The following is a 17,517-nucleotide window of genomic DNA, read 5'->3' as shown; positions in this document are numbered from 1 at the left end:
GATGAGAGAGGTGTTTGCTGCTGAGGTTCTCAGTGAGACGTCTGAATAACAACAGACGACGTGGTGAAGACGATAAACCTGAACACGTTCACCAGGCGGCAGCGCTCCGACAGCCAAAAATCTGGAAATTCATTAACTTACCACTAAAGCTGAATTGTTCTGCTGATGATTTCTGTCACTTTAACTGTCAACAACTTCCTAAAAATGAGAACTTACATGTTTTCCATTGCTTTCACCTAATCCAAAAAAAGACAGAGGAGGAGAATTAACGAGATTTGTGAATGACTGAGCTTAACGAATCGGGACGCTTTGCCAGATGGGAGTCGGATCAAACATAAAACCAACCGCTGGAAACTACCAAAAATAACAAGAACCAAGCATGGCTGATGTGAGACAGACACGAGGGGATTTCCTGTATTAGAGAGGTTACCGTTCAGTAGCTGCTTCTGACATCTTTAATTGTTTGATAACAAACCGCTCCTGAAGATTTGAAAACAATCGCTGATCGCATTACTGTTTGATGACAGCATAACCGTGGCAACAAGAACACGATGACAGACCTCATGGCATGAGTCCGGAAAAGGCAGAGCAACAAACACATTTAGCCAAAACAAAAACAAAAAAACCCACCACAGGCTAACCAACAATGACCTTAAAAGAAATCATCAAAGAAGTAATTTCCCACACGTCTGAATCGCTGCTCGCACCTCCGACTCTCTCAACAAGCCAATAAGTCATCAGACACGTTGACAGCTTGTTGATTGATCTTACGAGCTTCATCAGTGATGTCATCGGCACATACAGCGCGAGGGAGCCAACTCATGCCAACCGATAAGTAAAGAATGTTGGCAGTCCTCGCTTTTGACTTCAGCACCTTGATTGACCAGGACGTAAAGCTGTCTGACAACAACGCCGTAAATCATCAGAGCTCGTTGGCTTATAGTTAACATACAGGCACTGCCAGCACAGAATCCTGTATCAGGCTCCCACGTGACGTCTAAACTCACATGCTCAACTTTAAACGGCTATTCCACCTACTTTACACGTGTAATTCAGTTTGCTAATCTCAAGGAGAAACTGTAAGAATATCCGTGTGTCTTCGGTTGAGATGATGATATCAACTCCATCTAACATTGTTAACAGAAACCTGCACCACATACTTGGCATAAAGCTGGAGAGAAGCAGGCCTTTAGGAGGCAGCGGGGTCTAATAAAAGATGGAGTTGCATTACTGTTAACCCAGTGAGAGCCTGAACCAGGACGTCTGACCCTCGTCGGTTTTCATCAGTCTCTTACCTCAACGTTATGGAATACTAAAGACTCACCAAATAAAATCCTCATACACCAAACTGAAAAGAGGTTTGGTGGATTTTCAGTGGAGGAGGACTGAGTGTGATGAACGTCTTACCTTGCGTTTTGAAACCAAATGGAGGTAAGTAATTGCTGACTTTCGCTAGACGTTTGAAGTTTCGATCGAGAAACATGGGCGCTGGTTTCATGAACCTGCAAAGGAAGAAGAGAGGAAAAGCAAAACTTTTATTAGTAGAGATAAAGGACAAAACAATGCATCTTAGTGTACCTGTTCCTGTAACCAAGCTCTTCTGTTAGCAACGATTTATTGTGTTTAGAGCCCAACTGATGCTGGATGTTTGGGGTCGATGTATATCCAATAAAATGATAGGGTCGTTGTTTCTTAACTTTCCAGAAGATGTATTTCGATAACTAGTTAGCATCTTAGCAGGAAGACACCGTGTGACTCTGCACCACAGTCAAACGCAAACATGTACTCTGCTACATGTGCTGCACGCAGATTATTGTGAAGGAAGCATGCTCTGCAGGACAAACTGTGTATTTACCCCGAGCATCTTTTTCTGCATTATGTTCTAAAAAGCAAGAACACATTTTGGTTTTTTTGGTTTTTTTTAAATCTAGATCTTTTTTCTTATTTATTTATTTATTTTTCTAAAGTTATTTTTTGGCCTTTGCGCCTTTATTTGATAGTGCAGTGAGAGAGAAAGAGAGAGAGAGAGAGAGAGAGAGACAGGAAAGTGGGGAGAAGATAGAGGGATGACATGTGGCAAAGGGCCATGAGTGGATTTGAACTCATGACCTCCACATCAGGACTGTAGCCCTGCACATGGGACACCAGCTCAACCAGGTGAGCTACAGTGGCGCCCCTAAATCTAGATATTTAAAAAACATACGTTTATCTGACAGGCCAATATCATCCAATCTCTGCATCAGCCAGCCTCTTCTTCTGCTGTGCATTCCCTTTACCGTTACCTTTCCTCCTCTCTGCAGAAGCTCCTGTGGTTTCTCATAATCGCTGCTACACAGTAGTGCTAATGTGCTGGGAAAAGTTTACGTTACACAAAGGTGATAGCAAACTTTGATGGTTCCACTGTCGTTCAAGTAATAACATCTCCACCTCCTGTGCACTGTCAAAGTTTCCCAAAACACAGAGAGGCTGCACACGCCCATCAGCGAAGCAGCTAAAAGCTAAGCAGGTAACAGAAAGCGAGAGACAGCAGAAGGCGGCTGCACTGCATAAGCCATCAACACAAGCTCTCCGCCCAGGCCTAAATCACAGCAGACGCACAGTGTTGATAAACCTGCTGAGACAACACACAGAACGCTGTTTCTCTCAGATGATCTGGAGCACGACTGTGTCTACAAACTGAATTAGTGGAGGGAATTGTTCTCCCAGTTTAGAGAAAACACGCCATAAAACATTAAAGTAGAAAACTGAGGTTTGGCGACAGGACAGAACAGAAACGTTGAGCTTCTCCAGTGAAAAGCCATTTAAAAACCTAATTGAATGTGACATTTAAAAACATGCCTGTGTCCAATGTTTTTAATGCCCCGTGAACTGCTACTTCCAGCATCGCCTCTTCCTTATCCTGTGTGTCTATATAAGTCTGTGTGAACTGTTTTGATTAATAACAGCTCCCAAATCAAAAGAAGCCATTTCCCCTTAGTCACGCCGGCGACCCGAGCGCCGGGCTTCAGGATGGATGTGTGTTTTTATGACCTGCTGTCAAGCTGGCGGGATGAGAGACGGAGACAGACGTTCCAGTTATTCCTATTTTGATGTTTACATGCGTGAAGCTCTGTGGACATACTTGTGCAGACACTGTGAGCATTCTTGTGTCAGACTTGAACGATAGTCAGGACACGCCCACGGTAGAGACAATGCGAGACGCGCTGAGGAGATATGTGGAGCTGGTGTACATTATTTTGTTTATGTTCGAGACATATTGCAGATTGTTGCACGGTCCTCTTTACCAGAACCAGACCACCAGCAGCACAACTGCTGCACCCTGGTGTGTGTGTTTAGCCATAAGGCCTTTATACCCACCCACACACACACACACACACACACACACACACACACACAGACACACACAGACACGTTCCTTCTCAGCAAACATAAATTCTGATTCCCAACAGACCGCCCTTAATATCAAAGGGTTTTAAACTGTGAAATCAAGAGAGGACGTGCGAGGTGCACGATCAGGCTCCTGTGTTCCTCAGCAGGAATCTTGGACAGCTTGTTAACATAACACTGCCATGGGTTCACAAGAAATATGTGGATCTCTGAGACACAATGACCAAACATGGATGCCATTATTGGGAGACCTTCCGGTTAGCTTCAACCTCTTCCAAGCACCGTAATTGGTCTTTGATACCCTCATTATCCTCCAGCTTTAAGGCATGAGAAGCGAGGCAGCCTGAGATGGAGCGGTTATGTATGGCTTTCTCTGCTGCTCACATCACCTGACAGGGGCACACACCCTCAGAGACTCCTGTCCTGCCAAAACAAATGGAGATTCATTAAACCCAAGACTTCTGAGGCCATAAGGGGCTATAAATAACGCAGGACCATTACAAGTCACTGAGGCCTGACCGACAGTCAGTCACTGACATCCTGACCAGGCAGAGAGACAGGGCGCTGCTTGTTGTTAAATACAAAGTGAGGGCTCCCAAAACAGCCACCAGGCAGGGATGCATTGTGCTCATTTCCTCTGCTGGGTCCATCTCTCACAGGCCATATTTTCATAACCGTGCAACTTCAAGTTCACTGCCAGCACTTGATTTAGGGCTCCAATACAAACAGTTTTGGGTAAAGCAGAGGAGAGGGGAGGTGCGTAAAATAAATTGGATTCTGCAGGGCAAGGGGCTTCAGAGAAGACAAACATGGAGGAAGCAGGAGATGATTAGACGGAGCGTTGAAGGACCTCGCTGCTGGAGGTTAAGCAGGTTTTACTCTAACAGCTGAACTGTGGGCCACACCTATTTAGACCAAATGGTAAAGAATACTGTAAGTTGTCTTTCTTTGTTGGGGAGGAACACAAAGCAGCAGAAACTCAAAACTAAGGCGATGCTAAGCGGTTGCCTTAACGATAAATCAAAAGCTCATTGTGTACATTCAACCGTACGCTCACACTCGTGTACAAACACCAACACCAGCGCAGCATTAATTGTGCTCATTGACCTGCGTGTGACTGGGGTGGAGGTGGTGGTAATCAGTGGGCTCCCAGGGGGGCTCTGTGTTGTACAGAACTTTGAACCGACACGTGCGGCTGATTAGAGGAAGTCATTACAAGGGAGGACGTTGTTAACACGTAGCCTCTCATACGGGCCGAGGGTAGCTCCTCAAAACTGCCTTCGTCTATCTCGTTAGGCAGCGCTGCAGTTTACAGGCGGCTGAGGGTTTGGTTTGGAGAAACGTAGAAACACACACAGACAATCAGCGTGCACTGAAAGTCTGCCATATGCTTTCACCGGATCCAGGAAATACTGTCAGAAGATACTGGAACAAAAAAATGACACAGTAGAGGTGTATTAATCAGGAAGGACAATCCAGGTCGATGGCAGGATTGTGTAAAAATCAGGAAAAGAAATAAAAATAAAAAAGTTTAGTAGTGACATCCCACGGTCTGGAGGTCTGAGGCTCATGATCACAGCTCGATCTCCAGCCTGGGGACCTTCTCACTGCCCTGTTTCCTTCCTCTCCACACGTTAATCGTCAGTTAAAAGTAACACAACAAAAATAAGTGAAAAAATTACAACACTTTAAAAAACCTTGTTCGGGATATATTAGAATTGACCGTTGGACAGATTTTCCTCTTCGTCTGAGGTAATTTGTGTTATTGTGCACCTTCGGGCGACACATAAATTGGGTTCAATATTTATGCTTGGAAATGGGCTGTCCCATAACTAGGTCAAGTACTCATTGAAGTGCCACTGGCTATTGTTCAGCAATGCGGAAAATTGCCCTTGCTTAGCTTCAAGAATGCTAATGGGACAATGTCCTATAGATCGAGCTGAGATGTGCAGCAAATAGAGGCCCAGAGAAAAATCAAAAGGACCAATGACATCAAGAGGGCCACGGAGGGCTGTGTGGACTGTGTGGGTCGGGTACCAGAGAGCCCGTGATGAGTCAGGACAGGAAGTCGGTTGGTGTCGCTCATAGAGGACGCCTCTGAGGCTCTGAGATGTGACAGAGGAAAGATGGGAGACCTTGTACTCGGTTGACAACAGTTCTTTTGTCTGACGAAGGGATCACAGGGACAAAGTCGAGTTTTTGTGGTGGGGGAGACGACGGTTGAAACATGATTGAAGCTGGGAAAGATTGCATAGGAATGTGGGGACTTCTCTGTTTCCGACTCAAAACCCTGAAGGCCTAGCTGGCTCGGGGAGTGACATCATGCATCTTGGTATGTTCGAGTAACAGCTTTTCTCCTACGGACGTCCAATTAAAGGGGTTTGTTTGTGAAGTTCCAGACTGTGTACGTGGAGTTCTTACAGGGAGTTGGCCTGCATCGCCACGCTGCTACATGAAGCTACGTGTAAAAGACAGTGCAGTGCTGCTCACTTAGGGTAGATGGTGGTCATCTTGGCTGCTGCGTATCCCGGCTTGCACACGCCTTCGCTGAGGTTGCCATACTTGTATGCCAACTCCGGTGGGCTGCACATTGAAAGAACAGAGGGAGACATCGATCAGACGCGGCATGATAACCGGCTATCAATCACACTGACGAATTCAAAGCCTCACAAAACGAGCTTGTCAAACAATGCGCCTGAGAGATAGGGCCGAGGATTGCTTAGGAAGTCGGAGAGCTCAGCAACAACTCAGAGTATCACCTGTGTGTGGCGAGACAAAGCCGAGAGGCCTTGTTTAAATAATCACATTGGCAGCGCTCAAACTAGAACCTCCCGATTACTAGCACGATCATTAATAATCTGATGAACGCCACGACTCCAGTTCAAATAAACAGGGAGAAGGGAGAGGGGCCCAGGTCTTCACTGCACTATGTGAGGTCCAGAACCAGAGTTGGCAGCAGATACGACTGCTTGCACATAATTTAAAGCGCTTCAATGCTAATAGACGATATTTCAGTCATGTTCAACTACTTGGCCTTAGCTGGCCTCCAGCTGCTAAGTAATTTGGTGGGAATTAAAATCTAGGGGCACTCTTCCATCGGTCAGGCGAGCAGCAAGAATAAACGACCTCAGTCACAAAACTAATTACAAGCTTTAAGATGAATGGCGTGTTTCTGCTCTAATGGTGTAATTAATGGCACTGTAGATATAAAGTAAAGAGCTGTACGACACAAACCAAATCCATGTGAAATCCACCTTAAAGTGTGTGCTGACACGGTGCTTACAGTGTGTGCCGGCTGTGGACAGACGTGCCCTGTGATGGCAGCGTGTGATTACTGCCAGCATGGCGATGCGGGGGCAGACAGAGGACCTCGCCGTGGCAGTTTGGAGCAGAAGTGTCAAACCAATTCAGGGAATTATACACATATCAGCAGAGACGCTGACACAATGACAGCTGCATAATTATCTGCTGCAGCGTGTTCTCGCCCTGACAAACCGCAGCCACTCTGGAATACACGCAAAACACTAACTACACCTCAATTCGCACTAATTTCTAAAATTATTACTCAGACCACCTATCGCATCTGCGCATTTGTCACCATGCGTGTTTGCTGCGCCGCATGTTTATTTAAAAACATCAAGTTAGATTAATCGGCCCAACGTTTACATTTGCGCGTTTCGTTGGTCGACCTGCGTGAGTGAGCGTTTCCTGAAAACAGATGTAAAACATTTTCTGAATTAATGGAGTCAAACAGGCATTCGGCCGCTCTAGAAAAGATCCCACGCAGTACACGACGAAGAACAGTTGCATTAAATGAAATAACTAGAAGGAGATGTACTCACAGTTTTGTGTCCAGCTGCAGCAGAAAGCCCTGCTTATCATACACTGAAAAATAAACAGAAGTGGAGATGATCGATTACCACACAGGTCTGCAAAGCACACGGGTGAACAAAAAAAATCAAATTAAATTGCATCTCTGGCGGCAGCTTTTTAGCGTCATCCAGTCTATGTCACCAACTATCAGCTCAGTAGCTGTAGTTGTAATCGACCTGTGCAGCTCGTACAGGAAAACAATATGGCAAATGTGAAAGTAAAAGCATTAGGATTAAGGATTCATGACAAACAAGCAGGGTTAGGGAGAAGCCAGCCAAAACAATCTGTTGAATTTAAAATAAAGTTAGAAAAGAAGTTAGAGATCACCTATGGACAACCAGAGGGAAAGTCAATAGGTGTCTGGTGAAGCACTGAGGTAGAAGACAGAGAAGCACAGAAAACCAGGAGGAAGATATTTAAGGTGGAATGAGAACTTTATTTTGAAATGTGTCATTTCTGTTGCAGTCTGACGTTTTACAATAACGCTGACAGGGTCACAAAACACTGACTATATTAATGCAGGACTACGAAATGCCTTAACTGCATTAGCATGACAGAGGACTGGGTTTAACACGAGCATTAGTCGAGAGTAGGAATAGTGCAGTATTACGCCTGTGGTGGCGGCTCTTGTCTTCGCAGAGAAGCTGAAGAATAAAGATAAAGAAAAGGACAATGGGAATGTGTGACGACTGATTAGGATCCAAGGCAGTGCCCTGGAGGATGGGAACTTTGCCACAGCAGCCAGGATGAGCGTGTGTGTGTGTGTGTGTGTGTGTGTGTGTGTGTGTGTGTGTTATGTTTGTCGAGAAGCGTAAGGCAGCCAGAGGTCGAAGCAGCTTGAGAGAAATTAACGCCGCAGGTTCATAAAAGCAAGAAAAAAAAAAAAAAAGGTCTCACAGAAATGTTGACAGCATGAGGCACAAAACCTCTGCAGACAGCGATGCCGTTTGTTACTGAGCCAAGACAACAGAGGGCAGTGTTGTACCGCACTGCAGCTCCACATGGAGGATGGTGACTGAGCAGATGTTTAGTTCCTCCTCTACAAAGTACTGCATTACTGTACCTTGAATTCACCTGCGACTCACAAAGCTGGCCGACACTTTTTTTTGGACAAAACTGCTAGCTTTCCAGCACAAATAAAGCTGCTGAAATGTTTTAAAAAGGTTCAGTCATTTACTTAAAAGTGGTGGAGGAACAACAAGGATGGGTAGGGGGTCAGCTGGTGGGGCTGTACCTGAGCCTACTATTCGTCCCACGGTGATGTCCGTTTCCGACTCTGAAACACAAGAGTGTCAGTTAGCACCATTCGATGTCAGTCTGTTACGGCAGCATTGGACTTGAGAGGAAAAACAAAAGCCAACTGCAAATGTCAGACATCACAGAGTAAGAAGAAGAGGAGGAGGAGGAGGAGGAAGAGGAAGAGGAGGAGGAGGAGGAGGAGAAGTTAGTGGCTTTAATCACAGTAGGTGGAATTACCCTTCTGAATCTCAACTATTATTCCAAGACAGAAAGCTCAATGAAGGAGAAAATTAACTGCAAGAAGCCCCTATTATGTTTATTATTATGACACTGAGAGGTACCCATGAAGACAGGATGAGTGGCTGAACTACTTTTGGCAAGACAAAAAAAAAAATCATCATAATAATAATTATGGCACGTAAATGACAGTCAATATGACAGTGAATATGGAAAGCTACCAATGCTCAATTAGCAGAGATTTAAGTCCATGGAAAATAAACATAAAAGTCAACAGCCCAGCCTAGCACCCGCTGCACAACAGTATAACACCCAGCATATACAGGCTGCAGAGTCCCAGTGCCTCTACCTGGTATTCTTTTCACTTCAGCACCTTTAGTCAGGACTACAGTGGTCTCTTCTGCATCCCTCTCTGTAAACAAAAGGGGGTTAACACACTGAAATAAGATCATCGTCAGTGCAGAGCCAACTATGAACCAAACAACTGAAGACCACAGCACTCAGCATAGAGTTTAAAAAAAATAATGGTATCAGCTTCAGCAGGACACAGACAGGGGCTGCACAGAGAAACAGATGCACAGGCAGACGAGGGCACAAAAGAAACCAAAAGTACAAGTTTAATCTTGATCCTCAGATCCACGATCGCAGCAGCAGCAGCAGCAGCGTACACAGACTGTAGCAACAACGCAGCGTGACCCACGGACATACACGTCTCATTACAGACTCAGAAAACACTGACATTTCTTTTTTAAATCCGTGTTTGTCCGACAGACCTGCAGTAAACGGCTGCCTTGTTTATCTTTGCTTTTAAGATTCTGGCGATCGCTGCACATCTCTGTTTTATTTCCCTTTCAGAATAATCTTTATCATTTGTTTAACAGAGCTGCTTAAAACCAAGGACCGCTGATTAACGGGATTTTTCTCCAGACAAGAATAAAAGTCTCTCTATTCAAATTACCAACGGGACAGCTGCTGTGTAATTTCATCCAAATACCAATGATTAAACACAACACAATGACAAAGTCCGCTTCAAAACTCAGAGAGGACATAAAGTGCTTCTTGGACAAAAAGGCAGCAAAAATGTAATTGCTGTATAAAGATATCCTCTGTTATGACTGACTGCTGACAAGGGCTTCTGCCAGATCAAGTTCCCCAATTAGCAAACCTCACGCTATGTTCCGGTTGAAACTGTATAGGTGTATCGCCACGGCTCAGAGACAAGAGAAGGCGATCTTTGATGTTGAAAACCAAGCCGGGTCAAGAATATTTAGGGCAGCTGCTGACCCCAATGCTAATGAAACACTGGAAATGACAGGCTGAAGGGAAGAGTCTATAAATATCACTATAGATCTGAACCATACACAGAGAACGATCATCAAACAACTGGACGCATCACTTGACAACGTCGTCATGTGCCGCTTTAACCCCAAGCCTTTCTATTTAATTAAATTGGTTTAAGCTTGGGGGGAAAAAATGAGCTAAAAGTTGTGGCTTGTTGGTAAATAACGAGCAAAAGGTGAGCAGCTCGGCTGGTGAGACGAATCTCTCTCTCAGCCTGCAGGTGTTGATTGCTAGTGTGACTGAACATCCTGAGGTGGTGCTCCTGTTACTAGCAAAGCAGTCAGACGATACGTGGCCACGCTGTTGGTGAGCTCTGAATTCAAACAGAAACCGTTTCCAACAACAACACTGACCAAAGTTTAAGATGACAAATCTCCAACAAGTGTCAGCCGGTCTCTGTGGTACAAACAGGGAACTGGGCGAGACACTGTGCACGTTGGGCCACATCATCACCATCACGTCGATATGCATCCATCCATCATCTCTACACCTTAATCCTCACTTGGGTGGTGGGGGGCTGGAGTCTATCCCAGCTGACTCAGGGTGAAGGCAGGTTCACCTGGACAGGTAACCAGTCTATCACAGGGCTATACTTAGAGACAGACAACTAAGCACACTCACTTTCACACCTATGGACAATTTACAATCACCAATTAACTTCAGCATATTTCTGGACTGTGGGAGGAAGCCAGAGAACCCGGAGAGAACCCACGCTGCACGGGGAGAACATGGAGACTCCACGCAGAAAGATCCTGGGTGTCCTCACCGGGACGCCAACCAGCCACCTTCTAGCTGCGAGGCGATGGTGCTAACCACCGAGACACCTTATATTTTTCAAAAACAGAAGTTCAAACCCAGAAGTCAGATCTTCCTCCAAACAGCCAGATTTATTAACGACTATTTGTGGCCTTGTAAAGAGTCGTATATGATGGAATTTGAAGAAAGGTGCTTTTATTGTGGTTAAGGTTCACATGACGGCTGAAAGTTCCAGAAAATATCCTGTAAGTGACTCTAGTTCAATAGTTTATTACAGCCATCGTCTCATAAGCTGAACTATTTGTTGTCAGCTTTTTTAAACACTTCTTTCTCTAAACTTCTGTTCTCCCTCACAGACGGTGCATCACTGCAGGAAACACCGATTTAGTTCTTCTGGCCTTGTTGTTTTGGTTTCAAAGCGGTGGATTAATTGCATCTCATAAACACTACATGTTAAAAAGCCAAATGATGATGCTCTGCTCTGCTGCAGGGGGAACAGTCAATTAAATCCCTTTAGACTTGCCAACTCGTCTCCCAACATGAATACAAATCAATGACAACAGCTGTATCGTAATTGACTTTGCTGACACTCTAAACAAACCATTACAGAGGACTTTGGAGGCTGGGGGAGGAGATGCAGACTGCCTCATTAACAACATGACCACCAGAACTTCTCAGCACATGCATGACTTGTGCAACTGCATAATCAGTGCACGCAAAACAGCCTGCTGAGGTTTTAACTGAGCGATACAGCAGGCCGTGTTTCGCCATCGCTGCTCAGGGCTCGACTGTGGTTTCCGACTTGAATGAGACAGAACAAACTGCCAGAAAAAACAAAGGCAGCTGACAGAGCATTGTGCGTCAAACAAACCGATTCTGATTTCTAGTCATGTTCGCTCAGAGCACTACTGAAGCAACTACAATGAGAACAACTTAGAGGACAACTATAATGGTTTCAAAAGAACACGGCTCTATTGTCGAAGGACCGCAGGTGAAGCAGACGGGCCCCTCGTCGCTCCAGGAGTCAAACATGCACTCCAGCTGACACAGGAATGACAACGGTCACATGAAGCTCCACTGAACCCGACACTCCGGGTAGCTCACATAGCAGCGTGAAAGACAGTGTAAGACAAATGGCCACAGGAAACACTACCTCAGGCTAGCTGTTAAAAAAAAAAAAAAACAACAACAAAAACTCAACACAAAAAGAAAAAATAGAAAGCAAACCGGAGCAGAATACAACACAAACATGACCAGTGATGACAGGCAGCTCTGAATCAGTCATATAATAGGGGCTGAACAGGTAAAACAGAAGAGCACAGACCTCCTGGATGTGGCCACCATCTGGTGGACGTGCATGCAGCAGCTGGTTAAACCCAGCTCCCCACATTTACAAGCACCTCAGACACATACCTTCTACAGAAGGGCCAACTGGTCTCAAAAAGCATTTGTTGAAGTCGTGACTCGATAATCCGACCCTTAACAATCCTAAACCTTGCTATCCGACAGGTTTTTAGGAAAAACCAACAGAACCCATAAAAACAGCCTTAACATAGCGACAGCCTTGGATTCTGACTCCGACGTGACATTTGATGTCACCAATCAGGATAACGGCGTATTATCTGACTGAACAATCCCACAGATTGGCTACGTTCACACTGCAGGACTTGATGCTCAATGAGGATTTCTTTGTGAGTTCCTTCACGTTTCCAGTTCAATGCGACTTGTATGTGATCTGCTGTGTGAACTTCATACGACCCAAAAGTGTCCCGCATGCGCAGAAGAGGACACGACGACGTCACACGCAGCGAGCGTGCTCAGTGTTTACGGAAGTAAACATGGATGGTAACGGTGGAGCGTATCTGCCACTCCCCCGCCGCCACCGATGGTGGAAACACAAGTGTGAGCGCTAATTAAACTAGCATCAGCAGCCAAGTACTGCCTGTGTGTTCCGGAAACTTCCACCCCGTCAGAGCACTGCCCCGGGGTGGAAGTGTCCCCCGACCGCACCGAATATTCTGATATTCATCATTAATTGGGCCTGAACATCCAGAGAGCAGAAAGTGCTATTGGGACCAGCCCTACTAGTTATTATAACAACTCTGAACAATAATTAACAACTAATAAGCCTTCCAGCATCAAGCCCTCCTTGTATCTGGACCTCCGCCTGGACAATCCGACAGCCTTGTTATACGACATAGAAGAAGGTTTGACATCTAGTGTCGGATCATCGAGTCACGACTGTACTTAAAAAGACCCTATTTCTAATCAATAACACTCCCCCCAGATCTCATCCTACCATCATATCTCAGAACATCAACCGCTGTGTTTGCTGCAGGAAGAAGCACTGCTTTACTGTGTGGACATGAGTGCTATCAAGGAATGAATGCATGGTAGCAAAAAAAAAAAAAAAAAAAGGTACAGGATTACATCAGCCCATTAATGATGTATATGATGAGCAGAACATGAGCCTCTCTACTCCATGTGTCTCTACAGTCAAGTCAAGAGTAAAGAAGAGAGATTATTCAGGTTTGATCCTCTCAGTGAGACAGCATAGCTTAGCTGACCAGGGTAGAGGGCAGTAGACCATCCACATGTTCATCTTTCCCCTCTGACCCTGTTTAAGCCAAACATCTGGCACCAGAGCCCTGCAGAAAGCCAATACTTTGCACTCCTTTGTTGTGCTGTTGAAGGAAAAAAAAACAAACAAACAAGCTCTATCCTTTTCACTGTCCTCAACCTTTAAACGCAGCATTAAAAACACACAGCATGCAGTTCTAACCCCATACAGGTGACAGCACAGAGCTGAAAACATCTCAGTTCACAGCTTGGAATTAAAACTGAATTTTCTAGAAAATGTGTTGCAACAGAAGACTGGAGCCCGGTTACGCAGAGACCTTGGCTTTGAGAAATCGCTGTGATGTTGGACGTCAGCCGAGGTCATCTGTTGATCAAGTGCTTTGTCAGTGATGCAACACACAAAGAGAGGAAGTTTTTTCTTTTTTTTCCAAACATTGAGGAGGATTATTTACTTTACAAAGTTCACTTACGTGGCGAAAAAAAAAAGGAAGAAAGCAGCCAATATGATCTATGTATCTTACAGCACACATGAATTTACGACAGGCAGTTTGCAACGGCCGCCACAGAACCAAAAAAATAAAAAATGACCACAGTGCGTCACAAACCACAAGGCAGAGTGGCACAACGGGGTCAACGGTAAAGACAGTTAGACATGACAAAGCCGACAGCGATCCGTGCACACAGGACGGGACGAGACCTTTCGACTGTGAGGTTTTGCAAGACCAAAAACAAACACGGAGCGGCTGAAAGAACGGGGGGCAAGACAAAACTTTATTCACACCGTATGGAGAACCTGAGCAAACTGATTCATACACAGATTTCACAAGGACAATACCTGCTGCCATGACTTATCACGCGCCGTGGCGGTGTCTGTGCTAGCTTGGTAGCCCTGTTAGACGGCAGCATCTCAACGCAGGGCTGCACTAACGCCACATTTACCAAATCCACATAGTTTATTTTCCATGACGAGAGTTTTCTATGAGTAGAGCACGCATTTTAGACATCACTACTGTAACTGATCATTTAATTTAGAGAAGAGTCATTAATATTTAACAAATGATGCAGCCCTGTCTGACTGTACTGTCTTCTGGCTTTCACAGGTAAACACCATACTCCAACATGACAGGTCACAGATAGACAATAGACACTGACAACAAAAGGCACCTGGGATGTAGGAAAAAGGAAATCTGAAGCCCTTTGCTCATCACATTACTCTGAACAGAACTGCCAGAGAACGGTTTAAAAACGACACCAAGGAAAGCTAGCAGTTCTCTCTCATGCTACACAATGATTATCCAAATGGCTTAAACATTTAAGGAGAGAGGTAAAGAGCTGAATGGAGCAACAACGACAACCTTGAAGACAACAGTAGAGCCGGTACAGCGGATAGAGAGCTGTGAACTAATTGGGCCACACAGGCAGCAGCTGAGACAAAGCGGACTTGACAGGAACAGGCACATTCTTCTGTCAGCCTCACATTAATCCAAACTGGTGAGGTCGACGATGAAAAGCTATTTAATCTCCAGTCCCAGTGCAAAACTTTACATTACATGAAGGACACAGCACAAGGCAGATCAGCTTTACACTTTAAACAGCGTGTTGTCCCTCAGCTGGACTCTTAATCTGCTGACATGTTTGTTTCCTGCGCCAAACACTTCTTCCTGAGAATGTTTTCCTAATAACACTATATGTAGGACACATGGGCAGGAATGGGTTTTTTTACATTTTTAAAGAGAAATCTTCTAGCTCCCTCTGCTGGACAGTGAACAGCTGCTTCAGGAAGGCCGCGCAGTGTGACACAGTCGTCCCATTTCCATCACCAGCTCGGACCAGTTGACTCTGAACACCTCATAGAAACGCTCGATAAGGAGCCACGCTGTAAGAGATGAAATCATCCACGGTCTGAACCACAGCGTCTCTAAAAATGGCCTCGGAAACTCAGAACGGACATCACACTGAGTCACGGCCCACACCCAGACACACCAGCGGTGCTCTTAAGTGGAAAGTGGAAGACGTGCGTTCTCAGTGTGTTATAAGTGAAACTCATTCACAGTTTGAGCATTAGAATTTCATCACTGAAGCGTGGAAATCTTTAAATGTCATTTCCTCCTAATTACCAAAGCAGATGAGAAAATAAGTAGGTCGGTTAAGTCTGAGAGGGCTTTACCGGTTCTGGTCGACACAAAGGTTTCTGCCTGTAGCCGAGGTAGCAGTGGGCCGTCCACAGATTCCCATCTGTGAAACAACCCACTGCTGCGACACTGAAGATCTGATTAAAGCGCCCCACAACATCTGGTGCCCCGGTAACGTGAACGAGAAGCTAACTTCATAACAGAGACACACAGGTTCTGAGACACCGACGCGCAGCTCGACATACTAGCTGTTCAGCAGAGCGTCCACAAAATTAAAACAGACAGACGGGTAACTGGCAAGTCAGTACAGAGAAGCAGACAGTAAAAACAGGCAGATCTCAGACATACTTGCTCAATAAAAACAGATAAAACACACGCTGGGTTCCACAGGGACTATGAAATATGGATGACGAGGTGATGGAGAAAAGTCGGAGTCATTCACACCGGAAACGTCACTTACGTGGCTTCTGGCCCCACACGTGCAGATGCAGCTTCCCGGAGGAGTAGTAGATAAAGCCCAGGACCAGCATGGGGCACAGGACGAACAGCAGCTTGTGTGCAGGCTTCATGGTCTTCAGTCATTCACATCGCACCATCCAGGTCATCACCTGCGATGGTCAGAGGGGAGTGGGAGGCGTCATTTACTCAAAGTGAAATTCATCCGTCAGCAGCAGAAACACAAGACTGACAGTCAGGTGATGGCAACAGAGGGGAGAGCCAAAACTAAAGACAGGTAAAAGGACAACACACATGTAAACAGGATAAAACATAATGTAGGCTAAACATGTGGAGTGGAAGGCAGCTGATTCCACCGAGGCCTCCACCCTCAGCATCAGCCCTCTCTAAGGACTCTGTAATCCTGTGTGGAGGATCGTGTCCACGGGCAATTTAATAATTACAACATTAGCTCTGCTCTTAATTTTTTGCGGGGAACCCTGACAGATAGCTCGAGTACAGGAAGCGAGTCTGTCTGTGGCCATTTTGTTTTGATGACACTGTGGACATGCCTCTGAGAGTCGATGATGCTAAACTGTTGCTCCGTTTGCCAAGCATTCATTAAACACCCTTCACCACAAAGAGCAAGTACACAGGAAACCACACCCCAACTGCTGCTGAGAGCACGGCCGCGTTCAGATAAAAGTAGTGCTCTGCACTCATTGTTGTTGCATCATTCAGTTAACGGTGAAACGACATTACCGCTCAATTTAGCAAATCTTCAGTTAACCTCAATCGAACCGCCTCTGGCACACATTATTTGGGGATGAACTGCCACATAATAAACCTGCAAAACATGACAGAGCACGCGGTGACTCATGTCCAGCGTAGACGTCACCTGACAGAAGACACTACAGCCCGTTGCTCATGAGCGTGTGCGCGGCCCGGCCTGCATCACCAACCAAACTCTGTCACTTTCAACGCCAGGCACATTTTGATTTTAACGCAATCTGAAAGACAACAAGCTGCGCAGAACCTTTTAGAAGTGACTTAAAACGTTGGAATCAAACTCCATCTAGGGCACTGCTGTTTCATCCTGAGAACCGCTGAAGGCAAATGCAAATGGGGGAGAATAAAGCTAAGGCACGGGGAGGTGTCTGAGCAGGGCTAAGCTCAGATAAGACCGTAATAGCTCTGCAGAAACCGTGCATTTCAAAAGTTGGTAATCCCTGTGGGGCAACAGATGTTATCTTCCTCTACTTTGAGAACGCAAGCATCAACCTGTGCAGTAAGAGCCTGTTGATAGTAAATGGACCGCCTCGCATTAAACTCATTACATCAGTAGTTCTATTAATAAAAGTTAGCTGACAAACAGCCAGGCAGCTCACAGTCTAGAAAAGAATAGAATAGAATAGAATAGAACAGAATAGAATAGAATAGAATAGTCACTTTATTGTCAAACAGAATAGTTGGTGCACATCCTGGCTGAAATTTCGATGCACAAACTCGCCATCGGACTGGTAAATCCATCCATCCA

The 17,517-nt window shown here is 45.4% G+C and overlaps 1 protein-coding gene across 10 annotated transcripts in view; it reads right to left on the bottom strand.

Moving 5' to 3' along the window:
* Positions 1-17,517, bottom strand: part of st3gal3b (ST3 beta-galactoside alpha-2,3-sialyltransferase 3b) — a 55,781-nt gene that overhangs the window by 26,862 nt on the left and 11,402 nt on the right. For 7 of the 10 annotated variants that reach the window (XM_008276279.1, XM_008276596.1, XM_008276360.1 and 4 more), the window contains 6 exons: positions 16,006-16,153; positions 9,086-9,148; positions 8,438-8,536; positions 7,230-7,272; positions 5,878-5,970; positions 1,408-1,502 (listed from right to left, as the gene is read on the bottom strand). In XM_008276279.1, the coding sequence (XP_008274501.1) occupies positions 1,408-1,502; positions 5,878-5,970; positions 7,230-7,272; positions 8,438-8,536; positions 9,086-9,148; positions 16,006-16,114 (502 nt within the window). In that variant the 5' untranslated portion in view covers positions 16,115-16,153. The remainder of the gene's footprint in view (positions 1-1,407; positions 1,503-5,877; positions 5,971-7,229; positions 7,273-8,437; positions 8,537-9,085; positions 9,149-16,005; positions 16,154-17,517) is intronic. The other 3 variants (XM_008276759.1, XM_008276839.1, XM_008276915.1) reach the window with 3 other exon arrangements.

The sequence above is a fragment of the Stegastes partitus genome, unplaced genomic scaffold (assembly GCF_000690725.1).
Source record: "Stegastes partitus isolate 25-593 unplaced genomic scaffold, Stegastes_partitus-1.0.2 Scaffold0, whole genome shotgun sequence".
Taxonomy (NCBI): Eukaryota; Metazoa; Chordata; class Actinopteri; family Pomacentridae; genus Stegastes; species Stegastes partitus.
The sequence above is the reverse complement of the archived record's forward strand: the minus strand, read 5'-3'. Positions and strand labels throughout refer to the sequence as shown.